The sequence below is a fragment of the Protopterus annectens genome, chromosome 2.part0, assembly GCF_019279795.1.
Source record: "Protopterus annectens isolate FY-2018-M chromosome 2.part0, PAN1.0, whole genome shotgun sequence".
Classification (NCBI taxonomy): domain Eukaryota; kingdom Metazoa; phylum Chordata; order Ceratodontiformes; family Protopteridae; genus Protopterus; species Protopterus annectens.
In genome coordinates this window covers 492576044-492595272 of record NC_056728.1, presented here as the reverse complement: position 1 = coordinate 492595272, position 19229 = coordinate 492576044, and the positions used below count along the sequence as shown (strand labels likewise).

At 40.6% G+C, this 19229-nt stretch overlaps 1 protein-coding gene across 1 annotated transcript in view; it reads right to left on the bottom strand.

Moving 5' to 3' along the window:
• Nucleotides 1–19229, bottom strand: part of NAA35 (N-alpha-acetyltransferase 35, NatC auxiliary subunit) — a gene marked incomplete in the record, with an annotated part of 1521359 nt that overhangs the window by 553356 nt on the left and 948774 nt on the right. The window contains 1 exon segment of the mRNA XM_044060897.1: nt 15768–15827. Coding sequence (XP_043916832.1) covers nt 15768–15827 — 60 coding nt within the window.

Sequence of the window (19229 nt, the reverse complement as noted above, 5' to 3'; positions counted from 1 at the left end):
TTGCTTGGCATGGAAATGAGAGAGTCATTGGGTTTGCTTCCTGTATTGTTGTGCACTGTCTTCACCACCTCTTGGTGCTGGAGATTGCCATTGTCTGCCTCTATATGATCCTTGTGATTGCCCTCTGCCCCTTGTGCGTCTGTATCTGCCTCTTTGGGGCTTGTCAGTGGCTGGAAAGGACCAGTTTTTTGAAGGCCAATTTCTGCTAAAGCGTGGTGGTTGGACCTGTAAGAAAGCCTTGACAGTTTGCATAGATTTGGCTTTTTCTTCCATTTTCCGTAGTATGTCCTCAGCATTAGTACCAAATAATACATCCTTTTGTAAAGGAGCATCAAGAAGTTTAGCTTTCACATGATCAGGTAAATTTTGTTCCCTAAGCCAGGCATGCCTGCGAATGACTGATCCTGTGGCAGCCGCTCTACTGGAAGCCTCTAGGGCATCATAACCACATTGTAAGGTGTGTTTACCCACTTGCTCCGCACTATGCATCATATCCTGTAACTCTTTTAAATCTGGTTGTTCAGGTTGAGACATTTTGTTCCTTAATTGTGATAACAGGTACTGTTGATATTTAATCATATGAAACTGACAGTTTAAGGCCCTCATGGCTAGGGTGGCTGAGGTATATACCTTTTACCCCACCTTTCTAGAGATCTGGATTCCCTTTCTGCAGGAGTGGATTCTTGGCAGTGGAGGCCTTTAATCCCTTGGGGCCTTGTGAAATGGTTTCAGGGTCAGCATTATGGCCTTTGTAGAGAAATTGGTGAGAGCTGGGTACTCTGTAATACCTATCAGGTTTTACTGGTGCAGGAGGCAGAGAATCAGGGTTAAGGCAAGCCTCGAATAGACATCATCCAGTACATCCAAAACAGGGGTATAGCCAGAGGTCTGTGCTGAGGTAACCAAAGAAATTCCCTAAGTCTTTTCTTGGAATCTGAAAAGTCTTGGCCTTCCCAATGGAAGTGTTCCCTCAAAGTGTGCAAGGTTTCCCCAAAAGAAAAATCCTCAGGAGGGATACAGAAGGAATGGACTGTTCTGCATCCGAATCCTCAAAAGGGGAGTAAGAGTGTTCCTCTGCATCAAAATGTTCTGATAAAATGGATCCCTGATCAGAAGAGGGAGATTCTTCCTCCACTCTGGGTCTCTTGTCAGGAGGGGCTGAGAACCTCTGATAAGAGTAATTAAATCCTCAGCCATTTTAAGCATCTGTTTCTTAGGCATGGGTCCAGGAGATGGGCCCTGTGCAACAGGCCTCGTGGGATGCCTGGCTGCTTTGGATTTAGATAAAGCCTTTATTGAAAAAGAAGATGAGGGCCTAAATACACCATGGGTGGAGGTGGACCTGTCCACATTAGTAGGCTCGACATTAGCAGGGGCTTCGGTTGTAGTCTGGGAAAGGACCGAGGACCCAGCGGTCTCGAGTACCGAGAACACCGCCAAAGGAGTGTCGTCGGTAGTCAGGGACTGCAAAGGCGTCTCGCTGAGAACCAGACCACGTGTAGCCTGTTTTGGCGTGGTGTCGGCGGGGACCGCGGGTCTCGCGTGTCGGTCCTTTTCCATGCGTTTTGGACAAAACGGTAGTCGGAGTGTCCGACGACATCTTATAATCAAAAGCTTTACCAAAGTAGTGTTGGGCGAACTCCGCCCGACGCTTGATAGTGCGTTTATTGAAGGTAGCGCAAAAGCGACAGCCCGAGACGTCGTGGTCTGGGCCCAAACAAGGTATGCAACGGGAATGGAAATCCTTATGCGGTATTTGCTTCCCACAAGAAATACAATTATTAACTTTTTCTGACATCGGTCTGAGGCAAGAAAAGTTTCCCCAACGGGGTACTTAGCTTTAAAGAAGACTTCGGTTCCAATTTTTTTTTTTTTTTTTTCGTAATTCAGGAGCTGGCCGACGGGCACTTGCAAACTGCTTCTACTTCGGGCACCGCGCGGCAAAAAAGACTGAAGAACATGGCATCGGCTGTGTCTTATATACTCTGGCCTTACTGACGTCAGAAGAGTAAGCGACGACAACCGACGCCGGACCAAGACTTTGGAATTCGGCCGACCGAGGGACCGCCTGACGGCTGAAAACCCATCTGTGATTACTGCAGCTGTATGCACGATGAACATCCATCAGATCCTCTTCCTCCTCCGGCTCCAAATGCCCTGCTCTGCTCGGAGGAGGAGTAGTCACAGCCAGTGAGATGGTCTCAAGCTTCGAAACCTGTTGGGTCATAGCCGACAGCAATTTAGCCAGTGCCGGGTTCTCCAAAAGCCTCTGCACCACCTGGTCCACATCCACATCGAAAAGGGTCCTTGAAGAACAGGTCGAAGGGACCAAAGACGCCACCAACTGAAGGATGGGTGACTTCAGAGTTTTGGAGACCGGTTACAAGACCGGGCACCGGCTCTGAAACACCTGTTCGGTGCACGGCTCCAAAGACTGCAGAGCCTGTGACTGCAACTTCACAGAAAAACTTGGAGCGATGACCTGGGCTCCGAGGATGCCTTCGAAGACTTCGACCCCTTCGAGGACTTGGAGGTCTGGTCAGCCTTATCCAAGGTGTCTTGAAAATGTGGCTTCATCAAGCCTCTATCTATCAACTTCCTTCTCCTCTCTAATAAAACCCTGCTGCTGAAGGAGTGGCAGATAGAGCAATCCTCCTGGAGGTGAAAAGGCCCCAAAAAATAAACACAATTTACATGCGAGTCTGTAATGGATATTTTCTGCCCGCATTTTGGACACTTCTTGAAGCCAGATTTTTGCTTCTCCCTAAGATCAGCCATATTAGCAAGTACAGAAATATGGAAGCATGCTAGAGAAGTTGTCAGGTCCCTGAACAACCTTCAAATTATTCTGCAAAAATCAGTAACACTAACCTGAAAAAAACAGTTACTGTACTAACAACCACACAGAAGTATCAACAGTTCTGAGTTGCCGGATCCCTGTAGAACTAAGGATATAATGTATGTTTAAACTAGCAAACACCTATCTAACACACTAAATATAAACATATATATATATATATATATATATATATATATATATATATATATATATATATCAACTGTATTTGGTCGAATTTCATTTGGTCGAAAATGATTTCAGGCAGCCCACTTCACTGAAAGCTCACATGACAAAGCTCATTTGGTCGAATTACATTTGGTCGAAAATGGTATTTAGCCCCTGCCCCACTGCACTGCGACCCTGGAGTGAGAATATTAAATAAGGGGGTGGGGGGTGTAGCCCCCCACATAATTGCAGTCTATGCACTATTATATACACGTGTATCCATTAAAAATACACTGAAACATATAACATCAGTTCATAGGTTCATAGATTAGTACTAGGCTATTTGCTCTTGTGGGCCATTTTAAGCCTAGCCAAGTCCTCCATGTGAAAATCAAACCCTGCACCTTGTGTCTACAAGGTAAACACCTTAACCATTCTGCCATCCTCCCACTGTTTGCAAAATGTGGGGGGCATATAAATAGATATATACATATATATATATATATATATATATATATATATATATATATATATGTACACATAAAGGATAGGGACAAACAAAAAAGGCCAAGGCCTAAGAACAACCGCTCCGTAACAAGCACAAGAATCTTAAATTTAAAGAATTCTAAAGGTTAATCTGCCTAACAGTTATAATAACTAGAAATTACAACACTCTACTGTAATTCTGTCAAGAAAATGAGTCTAAAGTTTGTCAAAAAACTTAAGAAAATACTACTGGCCTGAGCTCTCCAACGACCTAGTGATCAGTTGCAGCGGCAAACTAGATCTGGGGTAGGACAGAGAGCATCATGGGATAGGGGCCTGGCCTCAAGCTACTCTGAGATCTTTAGCTAGTAAAGTGGCCGACTCAGAGCCGATGGCTTGGCTCCATACCCATGTGTAAGAATAAACGGTGAAATTGAATAACTTCACATCAGGAGATTCAAATCTAAATCAAGACTGACAATGAGTGATCAAGTCAAGGGGGTCACAAACAGGAATAAAACTGATTAAAAAACCTTTGTTAACAACCTTAACTACAAAGGGTAGGTTTGAAACAGGGTAAAGTACAGTTGTGTAAGTAAACAAAACTATAAGATTTTTGTCTGGAGAAAATTGATTAGGTACTAATTTATAATGTACCGACAGAAAAGTCCAGATGTTTAAGTTACACTTACCATAACAGTGGATGTTCAAATGATCATTGCTGTAGTAGCCTTAGCTATATAGCATATACCCTGCCAAGGATATAAACAGACAGCTTCCAAAGCTTCAGTGCACCTTCCACGCACCCCAAACTGTCTGGCATCTCAAGTTGAGCTGACTGAAAGGCAAGTTTGGGCACAAAGCCCTTTAGAGCTTTGCTGCCAGCATAGATAGGGAGGGAGAGCCATGAAAGGACAATGCTAGGGACAACAACAAATGTCCACACTCTGGCATAAAAAAGCACATCAAGAAAAAAGGTGGATGAAGGGAGGTAGCAGCTTCTGCAACAGTGATCATTTGAACATTGACTGCTATGGTAAGTTTAACTTGCACAACTGTACTGTGTTCATCATTTTGATCACTGCTGCAGTAGCCTTAGCTGAATCAGTAAGTCACCTTAGCTAACTTCATCTGGGAGATGGAAGGAGAAGAATCCAGGAGACCCTGGAGACTGATCTAGACCTAGAGGAGGAATCAATCACCTAGTGCTTTAAAAGCATGTACAGCATACAAAGTTGCAGCTTCAAGAATACTCCTAGAATCCAATCCTTTTGAAAAAAACACAAATAAAGCCAAGGCCCTGGTAGAGAGGGCCTTCACCCTGTCTAGAGTAGTTTTGTTCTGATGAGTATATCAAAAGGTTATAAGTCTTATTTATTTATTTACCACATTTGTTAACTGGGAAAGTCCACTTGGCCTGGAAAGAGCCCACTTTCAGTGGAGGCCCGGGGAGAAAAGCGCCACAATAATTACATGCAAAGAGGACACTGTTAGACACTCCTGGTGTTCTGGCTGAAGTGTGATTCTCAATCTGGAAATATGTCGCTGATTGATAAGTATATTTCTTGGCATTTTAACCTTTCAGAGTTCTGCATTGTCTTAATTTTGCCTGACTAAATTATTTTATATATTTTCTGGCATTGTTTTGTTTCTCATCTGTCCTGAAACTGCTTTCCCCCTATTCCTGTGGAGGAATTTATAAAAGTGGTCTAACAGCTTTTGTGTTATCTGATTGCTTCAAGGCTTGCTGATTTAAAAACAGTTCCTGTTTGTAAATTCTTGCATACACTGTTGGAAACTCATGGTGTTCTCGCTGAAGTGTGATTCTCAAACAATCTGAAAATATATTGCTGACTGATAAGAACATTTCTTGTCATTTTAACCTTTCAGAGTTCTGCAATGTCTTAATTTTGCCTGACTAAATTATTTTATATATTTTCTGGGATTGTTTTATCTGTCCTGAAACCCCTCCCACCCACCCTATTCTTGTAGAGTTACTATAGTTGGTGGCTTTGCAGTTGCCCGCCCCTACTGCAACTTTGATCTGGGACACCCCTCCCAGTCTGGTGTTCACTCTACTTAATACAGACAGAACATTTGAGAATGCCAACCCACTTAGGTTCTTAACCTTGAATTTTTTTTCTGCTCCTCCTTCCTCTCTCCTTGAACTTTACTTAAAAAAAAAAAGCACTTTATTTTGTTTTTGCCTCTTCTTAAAAGTACTCAATTGTATTTATTCTGATGCATTTATTACTGCTTGGTAGTAGCCCGATTAAATTGTAACTATTATTCTAAGCCTTTTGGTTTAAGCACTTGGGCTTCAGACCAGTTGTTTTACATTAAGGTTTGCGATCTCCACTGTTGTGGCAGGACAGGTAGCTTACATTCTTCTAAGTTGGGAAATGCTGATTGAAGGCTCATTGTCTGTTATTCTAAAAGTGCATTAGTTCTGCTTTGAGCACTTGGCTTCAGGCCAGTTATTTTACATTAAGAAGGTTTGTGGTCGGCACTCTTGTGGGAGAGGCTAGATTCTGCCCTTCTGAGCTGGGAATTTCTGGTTAAAGGATTACTGTGCCTGCTTATTTGAACTGTTTCTTTCTGAAATTGGCATGCCTTGTTTGCTGTAGCATAGACTAGATTCAGGCATGCTGAATCTACCTTTGTTTGTATAACTTGAGCACTAATCCAGGCCATCTTTTTGGAGAAGGTTCCCCTACACCCTAGGGGCAGGAGTGTGCAGTTAGAACTTGTCTGATTTAAGACTGCTGGAACGGAGCTCAGTTTTTAGCTTTTTATTGGTTAATTGGTTTAAATCAGTTTGCTCATTTGCTACTGTTATATTAAAAAAAAGAAAAAAAATACACTTTCTGCATCGCCACTTAGCTAGGGTAAAACTATTACTGGCACCATAAAGTCTCCTCTTCAAATTTTCCCTTAGAACTAGCCAGTTTTTTTAGTTTTAGCCCTCAAATCTGTTTCTTTGAGCTCATCACTTGTTCAGAACTCGTTGTAAGCACTAAATAAGCTACAAATTACTACAGCACTCAACTTTCCTCACTTGTCTAGAGGAAACACCTTTTAGTATTTAATAAATAAGCACCTATCCAGGCATGTCTAATGGTCAGCTCCCAGTGTTTTCTCCTGTCTAACTGATGAATCTGGGCATCTTGGGGCAATGCAGCAATTGCCTCATGTACACAGCCAACCCTCTCCTCCTACCACCCAACACTACAACCTGTGACAGATGCACTTATATAGCCAAATTGGAAGCAAAGCCCTCTTCACCAAAGACTGGACTAGACAGTCAAGAGGAGTAGGTAAACACTTGCACCACACCACACTCCTCACATAGTGCCTCAAAACCTACACCACCAAAACACACACAAAGCAACACAAAACACAATACCTACATTCGCGGAGGCTCTCAATAAAAATCTGCTCAAGTAACAGAGACCTCCCAAGCAGAAATGCAAGCAACCTCCTCCCCCACCCCCCAACACAACCCAAATGACACACAGCCCACAAACTCAGTGCGCCACTCAACCACAGCCTATAAGGCTATAGTTAGGAAATCCTTCTACGTGGCACATCTCATCACAAAAGATTTCTCATCCAGGAAAAAAAGAGGTCATTGTTCCCCTCTACTCGTCACTCATTAGACCCATTATAGAGTATAACGCCCCTTTTGGTATGTACTTCACAAGACATCTACAACTGGAAAGGCCGCAGAAATACCTCACAAAGAGGATTACCAGCCTCAAACAGATGCCCTACGCAGACCGTCTCAAAAAACTCCAGCTTTACTCCATCGCATATCGCCTACTCAGAGGCGATCTCTGCCTAACATACAAAGCTATGCCAAACAAAGGGCTGTTGGACATGCTTCACTTAAAGAAATCCCAATCCTTCCAAGCTACATGCTCTAGGGACCAAATTATCTAGCTATGTTAAACAAAGCTCCTCATTAGCACTCTAAGAAAAATCTTGATGATTGGATGGGAAATAGAAAATTCACCCTGGGGATCACCTCTGTGGCTCTGCTCGACAGGGGCACAGGAAAATAATTTTCTTGGGCGGTGAAAGTCAGGGTACCTTTTTGGCTAGGCTTATATAGGCCCTAGAGCCAATAGCTTAGTACCTACCTATGAGAATATTAATACATATAACAAAGAATTTTGAGTAATACTATTACATTGAAAGAAAAATAATAAAACAACAGTGAAGTTAACTACTGTCATGGAAAAATAGAAGTAATATATGGCATATATTCGAATTCGCATGAGAGTACTACTGTCTGCAAGGTTCAATGCAAAGGGATGTTAAGTATAATTGAGGGGCTAAGGAGGGCAATAGTTAGGCTATAGTGGCAGGGAAGGGAGTAAGTTGGCAGACTGAAGGGAAGGAAATGATAGTAATAAATTAGTTAGATTTGTAACAACAGGGGGAGAAGTTAAGAGTTGGGGTTGTGTGTTGTGGTGCAGGAGTATAACCAGTGAGAGGAGAGATATAGTTTGAGGGATTTTTTAAAGGAGGCAGGATTGCTGATAGTTCTGAGTGAAGGGGGAAGATTATTTCATAATTTGGATACAGTGAAAGAATACAACATTTAGCTAGCTGAGAGCTTAGGTTTCTCTATGGGGAGTAACATTTTGTTTTTGGACCTGAGGTGTCAGGATGATACATGGTCAGTATGGAGGGGAGGAAAGGGCAGGTTTCTGGGCAGTAGAGAAGCTTGTAGGTTGTAGTTAATTGTAGGAAAGTGAGATAGTGAGGGGATTCTAGTCAATTTAGTTGATGCAGAGAGGAACAATGATTGGTAGAAAATTTTGCATTTGTAGCAAATTTAGCGACTTCATTGCAACATGAGTCTAGCAATTTTGTAGGGACGACTTCAATGATGGTGTTGTTTTGGGAGCAAACTGAGAATAGTGACTTGTCAACAGGGCTGGATTTTGTGGGGGTAAATATTAAAAGTTTTGTTTTATTGGGGTTGAGGGCAAAATGGTTCTGGGACATCCAGATTTCAGTGGAAATAAATGCTTTTTGGGTGAGATGCTGCCGTGTAGTAGCAGATTTTGAAGAGCAGATGATAGTTGAGTCATATGCATACTGGATAACAGTACTGTGGGTGAGAGAGAAATGGAAGTTGTTGACAAATATGCTGAATAATAGGGGTCCCAGCATTGAACCTTGGGGGATGCCGGTCTTTGTAGTTATAAAAGGGAAGGAAGAGTGTTGCCATTTAATGGATTGCTGTCTGTTACTGAGATGGTTAGTAAACCATTGTAGGGTGGGGGGAGAAAAACTAAGGTTAGAGAGTTTAGTGAGCAGAAGGGAGTGGGAGATAAGTGTTGAATGCTTTTTGATAAGTCTAGGAAGATTGCTGAGATTACAGACCCAGCATCTTGAGCTATATTTACTGTGTCCAGGAAGGAAATGAGGGTAGTGTTAGTACTATGTCCAGGCCTAAAGCCATGTTGTTTGGGGGAGAGGATTTGGTGCTGTATCAGATGACTGAGGAGCTGATTGTGAATATATTTCTCAAGTATTTTGGAGATGGGGAGAGAAAATGGCAATAGGACGGAAGTTTGAGATGTCGGAGTTATTGCCGCCTTATGAAGTGGAAGGATAAATGCTTTTTTCTAGATATCAGGCATGCAGGATTCCTGAATGGACCTGCTGAGGAGGATGCTGATAGGATAAGCAATGGAAGAAGCTGAGAGTTGTAAGTATTCTGCAGGTAAGTTATCTGGGGCATTGGTACAGGGTTTGAGTTTGTGAAGAAAGACCTTAAGAAACCATCTGGATGTAGTCTGCTTTGACACAGGTTGTCCTTTCTTAACTTCACAAAACATGAACTGATCCAAAGATCTGAAAGATTTAGTTCTGTCAAGATAGTACTGGAGTTTTCTGTGGTCATTCAAGGTATCCTTTCTCCTTCATTTTTAGGTTCAGGAAAGAAAAATGGGAGATGGATACTTTGGCTTAAAGTAAAGTCAGATACCACTTTAGGCATCAAAGAAGGGCTAGTTCTCAAAGAAACCTTGTCCTTGTGGAAAATGAAATAAGGACAACTCACCATAAGAACTTACAACTCAAGATGCCCTTTTTGCAGCGGTCAGAGCAATCAGTAAAACTGATTTCCATTTTAAGAACCTCAAGTCAGCCATGTTAGCTGGTTCAAATGGATCAAGTGTTATCTCCTCTAACATAAAATTAAGATTGCAAAGAGGCCACCATTTTTCTTGGAGGCCTTTTATGCAACACATCTTTCAAAACCATTTTGACATGAGAATGCACTGAAAGAGGAGGATCCATGAGCAGACATACAGACATGGCCGATAAATGATCCTTGACAGAGGAGTAAAACAGGCCACAGGATAGTAATTCACACAAATATTGTAAATCAACAGAAAAACTAGCCCTGAAAAGGATGCTGGTTATGTTGTTGGCACCAGCTAGAAAACCTTTTCAATTTGATAATATATAATTTTCTAGTAGCAGGCTTTCTAGTCTCCATTAGCACTAGCAGCAAGCCCTCAGTAAAAAGGTGCCTTAAGGGAATTAAGGCCCCATCATCCAGGCAGTCAACTGTAGCTGACTGATGTCTGGGTGTATCAAACGCCCCTATACTTCTGTGAGTAAAACCATTTTGTGAGGAAGCTTGTTGTAACTGCCCCAATCATTTCCAAATGAAGAGAAAACCATGGCTGCTTGGGCCAGAAAGGAGTCACCACAATGGCCCTGGAGGATTCCTTCTGAATCTTTAGAAGTATCTTGCATATCATTGCAAAGGGGGGGGGGCACACAGGAACATTCTTGTCAAAGGAAAAGAGAAGGCGTCGGTCTTCCAGGCTTTCTTGCATAGAGTCCTGGAGCAAAATCTTGCCAGCTGACTGTTTAAACAGGAGGCATAAAGGTCTACTTGAAGAACTCCCCATAGAGGGATTAAATCCTGGAAGGCACCCTGATCTAGTTTTCACTCATGAGGATCTGTCCTTATCCTTGCTCAGCTTGACTGCCTCACAATTTTGCTCTGATATAGAGTAAAGAATGCCTGTAGAGTGAAACTGTGCTGTGAAGCTGTATCCCAAGCTAACACAGCTAGTCTGCAGAGGGGGTACAACCTGGTTCCCCATGCTTGTTGCGGTACCAAGTGATTGTGGTATTGTCTTTAACAAACTGAAGAGGCCCTGGGGCCCAAAGATGATTCAGAGTGCAGTGCATTGATCATGGCAAGCATCTATTTTATATTTATGTGTCTACATCTGTCCTTGATATCCCACACACCTTACATTTGTATCCCTCCAGAAACTGCTCTCCCAGCAGCAAAGTCTGAATCTTAACTTTTCTCTCTGGCAACAGATAGTTTCGGACAAAAGGGTTCTGAAGAACATTCATCAAGGTTACAGATAGCAATGGGAGAAATTCCTCTTTTCCAGAGGATAATTCCTCATGCTCCAGACCAGACTTTTGCTTCTGTCTGTTCTTCATCACATGCTGTCCCAGAAAGTGATGGAACCAGTTCCCCCTTCCCAGGTGGCAAAGGGGTTTTATTCAATGAGGTTTTAGTGCCAAAGAAAGAAAAAGCTTAGAGACCAGTTCTGAATCTTTCTTTCCTTAACATGTTTGTGGACACCCTGTAGCCTGCAATGAGCTGTAACTATAGCTAGACTATTTGTGAATACTTTTAGTGCAGTGGACTGTCCAAAGGGTAAGGCAGAGAAATGATAATGTGATCCAGGCACAAACATTAAGAAATGCTTGAAATCTGGATGAAAATGAATGTGATATGCATCTTTTAAACCTAATGCTACAAGGAAACTTAAATAAGGAAGATGAGGTATCAGGTTGTAAAGTGACATCCTTTTGAATTTGTGCACAAACATGTGGAAGAAAAAATGGGCTGCCAGGGTTGGACAACATAACAAAGTGTCTTAAACAGTCATTCTGACTTATTGGACTGTCCTTGGATTTAGGAGTTTCCTGAATTATTCTTGGATTCCCCTTGTCATTTTTTTCTTAAAAGTCTATTTACCTGTGGTTTCTTGAAAATGTTTATATTGTTTCCTACCAAAACTGGATTAGAAGTCAGACTTGGAAAAGGAAGGTTGAAAATCTTACAGATTTCCCTGTAACAGTTTACCTATTTTATCATACTTTTTGATCACATCTGCGGTAGAAACTAAATTTCTGTCCAAAAGAGAACATAAAATCTCATTTTATCATTACCTGGGAAGTTCCTACAAAGCAGCCATGCAAATCTCCTCACAGCAGCAGCAGTGGCCATAGCCCTTGAAGAAATAAACCAACACACACACACACACACACACACACACACACACACACACACACACACACACACACACACACACACACACACACACACACACACACACACACAATGAGTAGTAAATTGAACAACAGAAGAAATTAAATTACTTAAAGCAAAGTTTTTCTCTTAAGAATAAACTGCAGATAAAATATTCCTCATACTTTCACAATTAGTCAGAACAAACCTTATATGAACCTGACGATTCAAAATTCTCAAAGCCAAAGCTGCAGAAGCATATAATTTTTTTGCATACTTATCAATAATCTTCCCATCCTTGTCAGAGATGACCGGAATTAACTAAATGTTATCAGCAGAATGATTAACTACAGCTACAGCTACTAGATCAGGTTTGGGAAGACTGTATAAAAACAAACTTAAGACTGAGGAATTTTATACATCCTTTCTGCCTTTTTAGGGGCAGCTGGCCGACTGTCAGGAAAACTGTAGGCAGTAAGACACACATTCTCCAAAGCTGAAAGAACTGAATGAATGGATGTAGGTTCCAGAAATTCCTTTTTTTAACAGCTTATAGTATTTTCTGAGGGACTGAGAAATGTCAGTGTTCTCCGGCTGAAAACACTGGCACTTTCTACAAACAGTCGCCGAGAAACAGCCCCCCTCCACACACACACACACACACACACACACACACACACACACACACACACACACACACACACACACACACACACACGAACAGTCAGAAACTGAACTCTCCTATGAGTCTGAATCAGAAATCTGAGGAGAAAACCCTGCATTTGTGACATTATTATTTGACCAGAATCAGAATCTTTAATCTTTTCAAAAAGGAGTTATTCCACTTTCTTTTACCAGAAACTACTTTACAAGAAAGATCAAAAGCAAGAATTAAACCCTAAGCCAGACACAGTAAACTATTCTTGTTTAAGGAAATTTGAGGAAGAATAGATACATGCTTAGTTTTCTGCTTTTTTTTTTACAGGAAACTTGGGACAAACAATGTTATTACTGGCAGCAACAGCTTCCCCAGGGATGGGCACAACATTCTGAAAAACAGGGAAGTATTCCCTGTTCCCTCTCTCTCAGGACTGACTAGAGTGGCTCTGCCTTGCCCACTGAGGGTCCCCAACAGCCATAGAGGACATGGCTAACCCCCAAATCCATAGTGGCTGTAGGTGCTACACCAGAGAGAGCCAGGGTTAAAGACAAATATTCTGAGGTACAACTAATGGCCTCAGCAGTCACTCACCTGTGGCTGAAGCAAATTACTAGCCTGCTGTTATGTGACAGCAAAGGTTGTTTGCTTAATTTTTTTTTTTTTTTTACGGCTGGAAGAAGGACTGACCATGGGACCAACAGACTATTCCATGCTCAAATTGAAAATGGTGCCTCTTTCCCATAGAAAGCAAGCAGCAAATGTCAGTAATAAAAGACTTTAAAAGTCCCTTTTTTCAAAGACAAACACAGCAAAAAGCATTTTAAAACACTTTGCCAGTAAAATAATTTCTCTTCAGAAAATGGGTTTTCAGTTACTTTAAAAACATTTATACGGAAAGGAAAAAAGATTGCTCCCATTTAGAAGTACAGTGCAGTCTCGTGACAGTCCATAAAACACAAATTTCTAGCTTTAAAATAACTTAAACAAACAGGAACAAATTTACTGAATGGAAGGTTTGTTTTCCCAGTCTGTTAAAACACAAACTCCTAGCTTTAAAATAACTTAAACGAAGAGGAAAGTATTAATAGCAATGTCTTTCGGCTTTTCTTGGTTAGGGGTCGCCACAGTGGAACTCCGGTCTGCTAATGATTGGCAGTGGATTGTTACGGTGCCGTGGTGCCAGCCTGACACCCAACCTTCAAGGAAGGCACACCCATTCATGCACGCACCTACCTGCATGTCTTTAACGTCACTCGACTGTGGGGAGGACATGCAGACTCCACACAGAAGGCGCTCCAGCCGGGAATCGAACAGGAGAACCTTTTGCTGTGAGGCGACAATGCTAACCACTGCACCACCGCGGCCATAGTATTAATAACAAACAAAATTACTGAATGGAAGGATTTGCTTTACAAAAGGGAACTTATCTGCCCAGCAAAGGAACAGCACAAGCCTACCATCAATAAGAGGTGTGTACTCTGCAGTGGTAGTAAAGCTCTGGAGAGCTTGATGCCCTAAGTCAGCTCAGCCCAAACTGCCAGACAGTTTGGGCATGTGAAAGGAGCTCTGAAGCTTTGGAAGCTGGCCAGCTGTTACATCTTTGGCAGGAAATAACTCACATAGCTAAAGTTACTGCAGCAGTGATCAATATGATGAGCATCATTTTTTTATGATAACAAAATTCTAAATAAGTTTTCTAAGGTACTACATACTACTCAAACCACCAACAGTAGGTTGACATAGTTAGCAATCTATGGATCGGCAGCGAAAGGTGGAAAAAAAATTAACAAAGGTTAAGATTTGGAAAATCCACGCAGAATTCCCACAGTGAATTCCCCCAGTGACAAAATGCAGATGTCCCAAAGGGCAAAAGTGAGGGAATAAGTGGACAAAAATATGACTTTAACAGGAATCAGCTCCTTCTGAATCTTCATCACTGACTCAGGCTTATGCTTTTTCACTCTATAGAATAACAAAGCAACCATTCACCTTTAGAAAGGGGCAATGATGACCAGTTCTAGGAGCCTTCTTCAATGTTTTTCCACTGGATCCTGATGTCGAAGTGACTCTTCCCGTATCAGGCATTTTTCCATTTTATATAATTTGATTTTGTTCCTTCTCCATGTTCCCTGAACCTAATTTAGATTCCTTTTCAGGTTAAATTCACTAGAATGAGTGGTTCCCTTTTCTTAGCATTTTCTTTAATACTTCTATGCTTTCTTTATAACAAACATCTGCAAGGCTTTTAGTGTAAAATTTAGTGCCATTCAGCACTCTCCAACACAATCACACTGAGCATGAAAATCCATGACATGTCTTCCACAGACACACTTGCTGAAGTATTTTGTGGAAATAATGTTATATACATCTCAAGTTAAAATGCTCCCAATGTAAGCAAAACACTTTAACCAGAAACAGAGACAAAAATCTGCACTTATTCAACCAAATGGCTGAAGATCTTACTTGCAAAGCAGAAAACTAAGCTGATCAACGAATGAATCTAAAAAAGACAGAATAAGAATGGCACTGTTGGTACACAGTAAACGCTGGCTTTATATGATGCGCATGCCAGCCACCACAGCTTCTAGTTAAAGTGAGACTCCATGTCTACTGTGGAAAAGAAAAACACAGGCCCAAATCTGAGACTGATGGATTGATGCCTCTTTGTTATACCACTGTAAGAGTCCTTGGCAAAGTAAAACCTGAAAACACAACCATGCTGCCCTTCAAAACCCTGAAATGTGACAGACACAACATGGGAGTGAGCATGTACAAAGCTCCTCAAATGTGCTACCACATGCCTGCATTCCCAATGAATATGAGGGCACGCTGACAAAATACAAGCATCAGCAATATGGAGAAACCACTGGTATCAGACTTTCATGCCCCCTCACTGACAGGTTTAAAGGCTGCATGCTAAGGCAGTTCTCATCAAAGAAAAGGAATCCCAAGAAATGATGAGTCATCTTAGAGGTAAATAAAGCCCAGCAACTTGTGGAAGAATGAATGGACAAAACAGGGAAGAAGGACAGGAGAGGTCTTATATCTATCAGCCAAGTCAAAAATGCATTTTACCTGGGTAATCAATGGACAAAGTAGAATTAGATATACATGCAAATACACACAAAAAGGTAGAATTAGATATACATGCAAATACACAACTTTGTACTGCTGCTACTGAATTTGAAATAAAAAAATTAATACATACAGATGCTACTAAACACACAACTTTAGTTTCCCCATTTTAAAAAATTGAATTTAAATAAAAGTAACCAATGCAAAATTAGGAAAAGAAAGTCATTTACCTGCAGCAATGATCTAGACAAAACACAAGGGGACTGTTCACTGAACTCAGAGAAAAAGTCCTGCAAAAAAAAAGCAGAAATGCAAGTTCTGACACAAATGTTATACAGGAAATGATCATAAACTAATAAAAGAATATCTTATGTCAAAAGCCACTACAATCCCCAACCTGCTAAGCTGAAAAATAGTAGCAAATAGATATGTGGGATTTTTGTGAGGCATTATATCACACAAATGAAAGCTGCAAGAGATATGCTTGTCTTCCTGGCAAGTGGTGAAAAGACTACACAGACTTTTACTAGTCATATGTTAGGTCTAATCAAACATTATTTCACACAATACACTGGCTCACACAGCCCAAGCCCTCCCCCCTGAAAGAGCCTCTAATTCATTATTCACCTCTGTCACCTTAACTATATATATATGAATAGTTTGCACGCATTTGTGAATTATTATTATTACTGTACTGGTTTACTATTTTCTTTTCTTTCAATGCATTTTTACTACCTACTCACGTTTACTGTTACTAAAACATTATTTGGTAATGCTCTATTCTGCTCTACTTCTGCCTCTGTTAACATCCAAACTGCTATACATGCAATGTCCCACGTTATGGGTAAAAAGGGTTTTTAGACCACCCATTAAACAGTTAGCAAATGGCAAGCAAAAGAAGTGAGTGAGTAAGGACAACTGCCTTCTGACAGTACTTAATTTGCAGTGTTTCAAAACAAACGGAAAGCTTTACTTTGCAAAAAAGTTATCTTTTTTTGACACAAAATATTTTTGCTATGAATAAAATGGAACAGCTAATCTGTTTATTAGATGTACCACTGTAGTCTTCATTGGCAGGGATGCCAACAATCACTGATGCAGGAATCATACTATGAAAGGAAGTGCATTACACATAACTTTCTAGAAACATTCATCAAAGGTGGCTAGTTCATTTTCAATGAAATCTTTTAAATGACAGTTACCACCACAATCCAAAGATGAGCTAAAGAAAAGTGAACTTGATACAGTTATTTCTTATTTGCAAATTCAAAAACTACAAACAAATCACTTTATTTCCAGACTATAAAATGTTGAAGGATTCGTTTTATATGATTTTATCGTCCACTGATGGAAAGCAAACATTGTCAGTCCACTGTACATGTGAAAGCAAGTATGGAATGGACATATGCTCAGTACACTGGGAAGGCATCTCCTCAAACATTTCAGTAAAAATGTCACTTCTGTGGCAAGTACTATTACATAGTAAACTTACTCAAAAAGGCTAGAAACAGTTTTGTTAAAATATTCTATTTCCAACACAATACAGCACTTTGATCATATGGTCTCGGCCACATGAAATTCGAAGTTTTAAAGTTTCAATCATCTGAAGGGGACCCATATACTCAAGATAAATGCAATACATATGGACAATTTGGAGAAGTCACTCAGCAAGCACATTTTTGAAAGGTGACAGAAAATGGCAATTTAAAGAGAAATCTCGAGCAAATAGAAACAGGACTTGCCAGCTCCACACTCATATTGACTGGATGTCTAACGTGAACCATGGAGCAATGATGCAGAGACTTTAATCACTGAGCCCTCCTGCTATCTATAGACATGTATAATGTTCACAGTTACTCCTCACATCCCTAAACATTAGTCATGGATAACCAATTTATAATCCTTATACGACCTCTTCCTCCATCCTGCCATCCACCCCCTTTTCTGTAAGCAGGAAGAGACTAAACAAAAGATAATACAAAAACTGAAACTGAAAGCTCTTGTTTATGGATATGGATAATATGATACAATCAGTGAAAATGTTTTAGAGGAGAAGTTGTGGACAATAACTAAGAAAGGGTTAAAGGTATTTAACTGGGAGGGGAACAGGACAAGAATTAAGCGGGATAAGTTGATCTTTCCAACAGAACAGGGTCATTTAGGATTATCTAATTTGAAGGAATACTTTATAGCTACACAGTTAAGACTCATATACATAACACAAGCAGAACGTCATAACTCAAAATGGAAAGAGAAGATGATTAACCCAGGGGAAATTCAAAAAAATAAACAGGGAGTGGGACTTTGGATATAAATCCTTAAAGAGAATAACAACAACCACACAGAACATTACATTCATGAAGCAGCAGAAAGTATTCTCAGAACTAAGCTAACAACTGAATGGAGAAAGTACATTTTGCCAATAGGCATGACTGCAAATGAGGGTACATAGAACAAACAAGAAGGGGGCTGGAATTTATTGGAGAAAACTTGCAAAGGAACCAACATATTGGAAGAAAATGACTACACAGGGAAGATTAACAGAATAGGATGAGGCCAAGAAGACGTTCGCAATTCAGGCCAGAGACTGCTTTCTCTACCACGGATTTATATCACAGTACAGGCAAAGAGAAAGAGATAGGGGAAATCAAAGTGAAGGACCTGCATTGGTGGAGCTTTTACTTGAATCTAGAATAGAAGTTAATGTTAAAAAAGGGATAATTAGTATGGCATATAAAATACTGCATGATAACTATAAGAATCAGAGGAGGTTAGAAAAGATTAGGAAGAGTAACTGGAGAAGCAATTTACAAGAAAACAATGGGAGGACGTACGTATGGCTCCCAAGTATGCAACAAGTCCAGAAGGTTTAGGATCTCTGCTTGGAAGCATTTGCATAGGTATTTTTATACCCCAAGCAGACTTCAAAGATTTTTTCCTCAGGTAGATAGCAAATGTTGGAAGTGTGATGGGTAAGAAAGCGGTTAACCTGGGACACATGTTTTGGGAGTGTAATGAGTTGGCAGAATTTTGAAATTCCCTTCAAAGTACACTGTTGAAAATATTGGATGAGCAAATAACAGAAACATTTTTTTGAGCTGGGGCACAGAATCTGATCTGCCTAGACATAGTAAGGCCTTAAGTTTTATTCTGTTGGCAGCTGAAAAAGCAATTACTAGAAAATAGAAATCAAAGTCTAAACCAACTGCATTTGCAGTACTGAATATTATAAATGAGATAAAAGAACTAAATAGGAATATTTAGAAAAGGGAAGGAGCAAATTACATAGAAGTAAATGAAAACTGTGGGAAGAATACATGTAGAATAAAGTAACCATACGAAATGTCAGGAACTGCTACAGCAAGTCCCGAAACAGAGAGACTTGACTGGCTGAAAAAATGGACTTATGTATTCAAAGTTTGAGATGGCCATTTTTTGTAATATTCCTTTTTCTTTGAGGCATGGCGATCTCGGAGTTAGTATATATCAGTTAGTGGTGTCTGTGGGGTTCCCTCCCCACATTAGGGGGGTGTAGGAGGCCTTATCCTCCTGCAAAAAGTTTAAAGGAAAACAGCGATATTCAAGATTTGCTTTATTCTTGCAATTTCTCTTTTTTTTTTTTTTTGGTTTGTTGGCACTTGGCGTTTTGAGTGTCAACATTTTAATAATGAGCAGCAGAATAATGTTCAAAA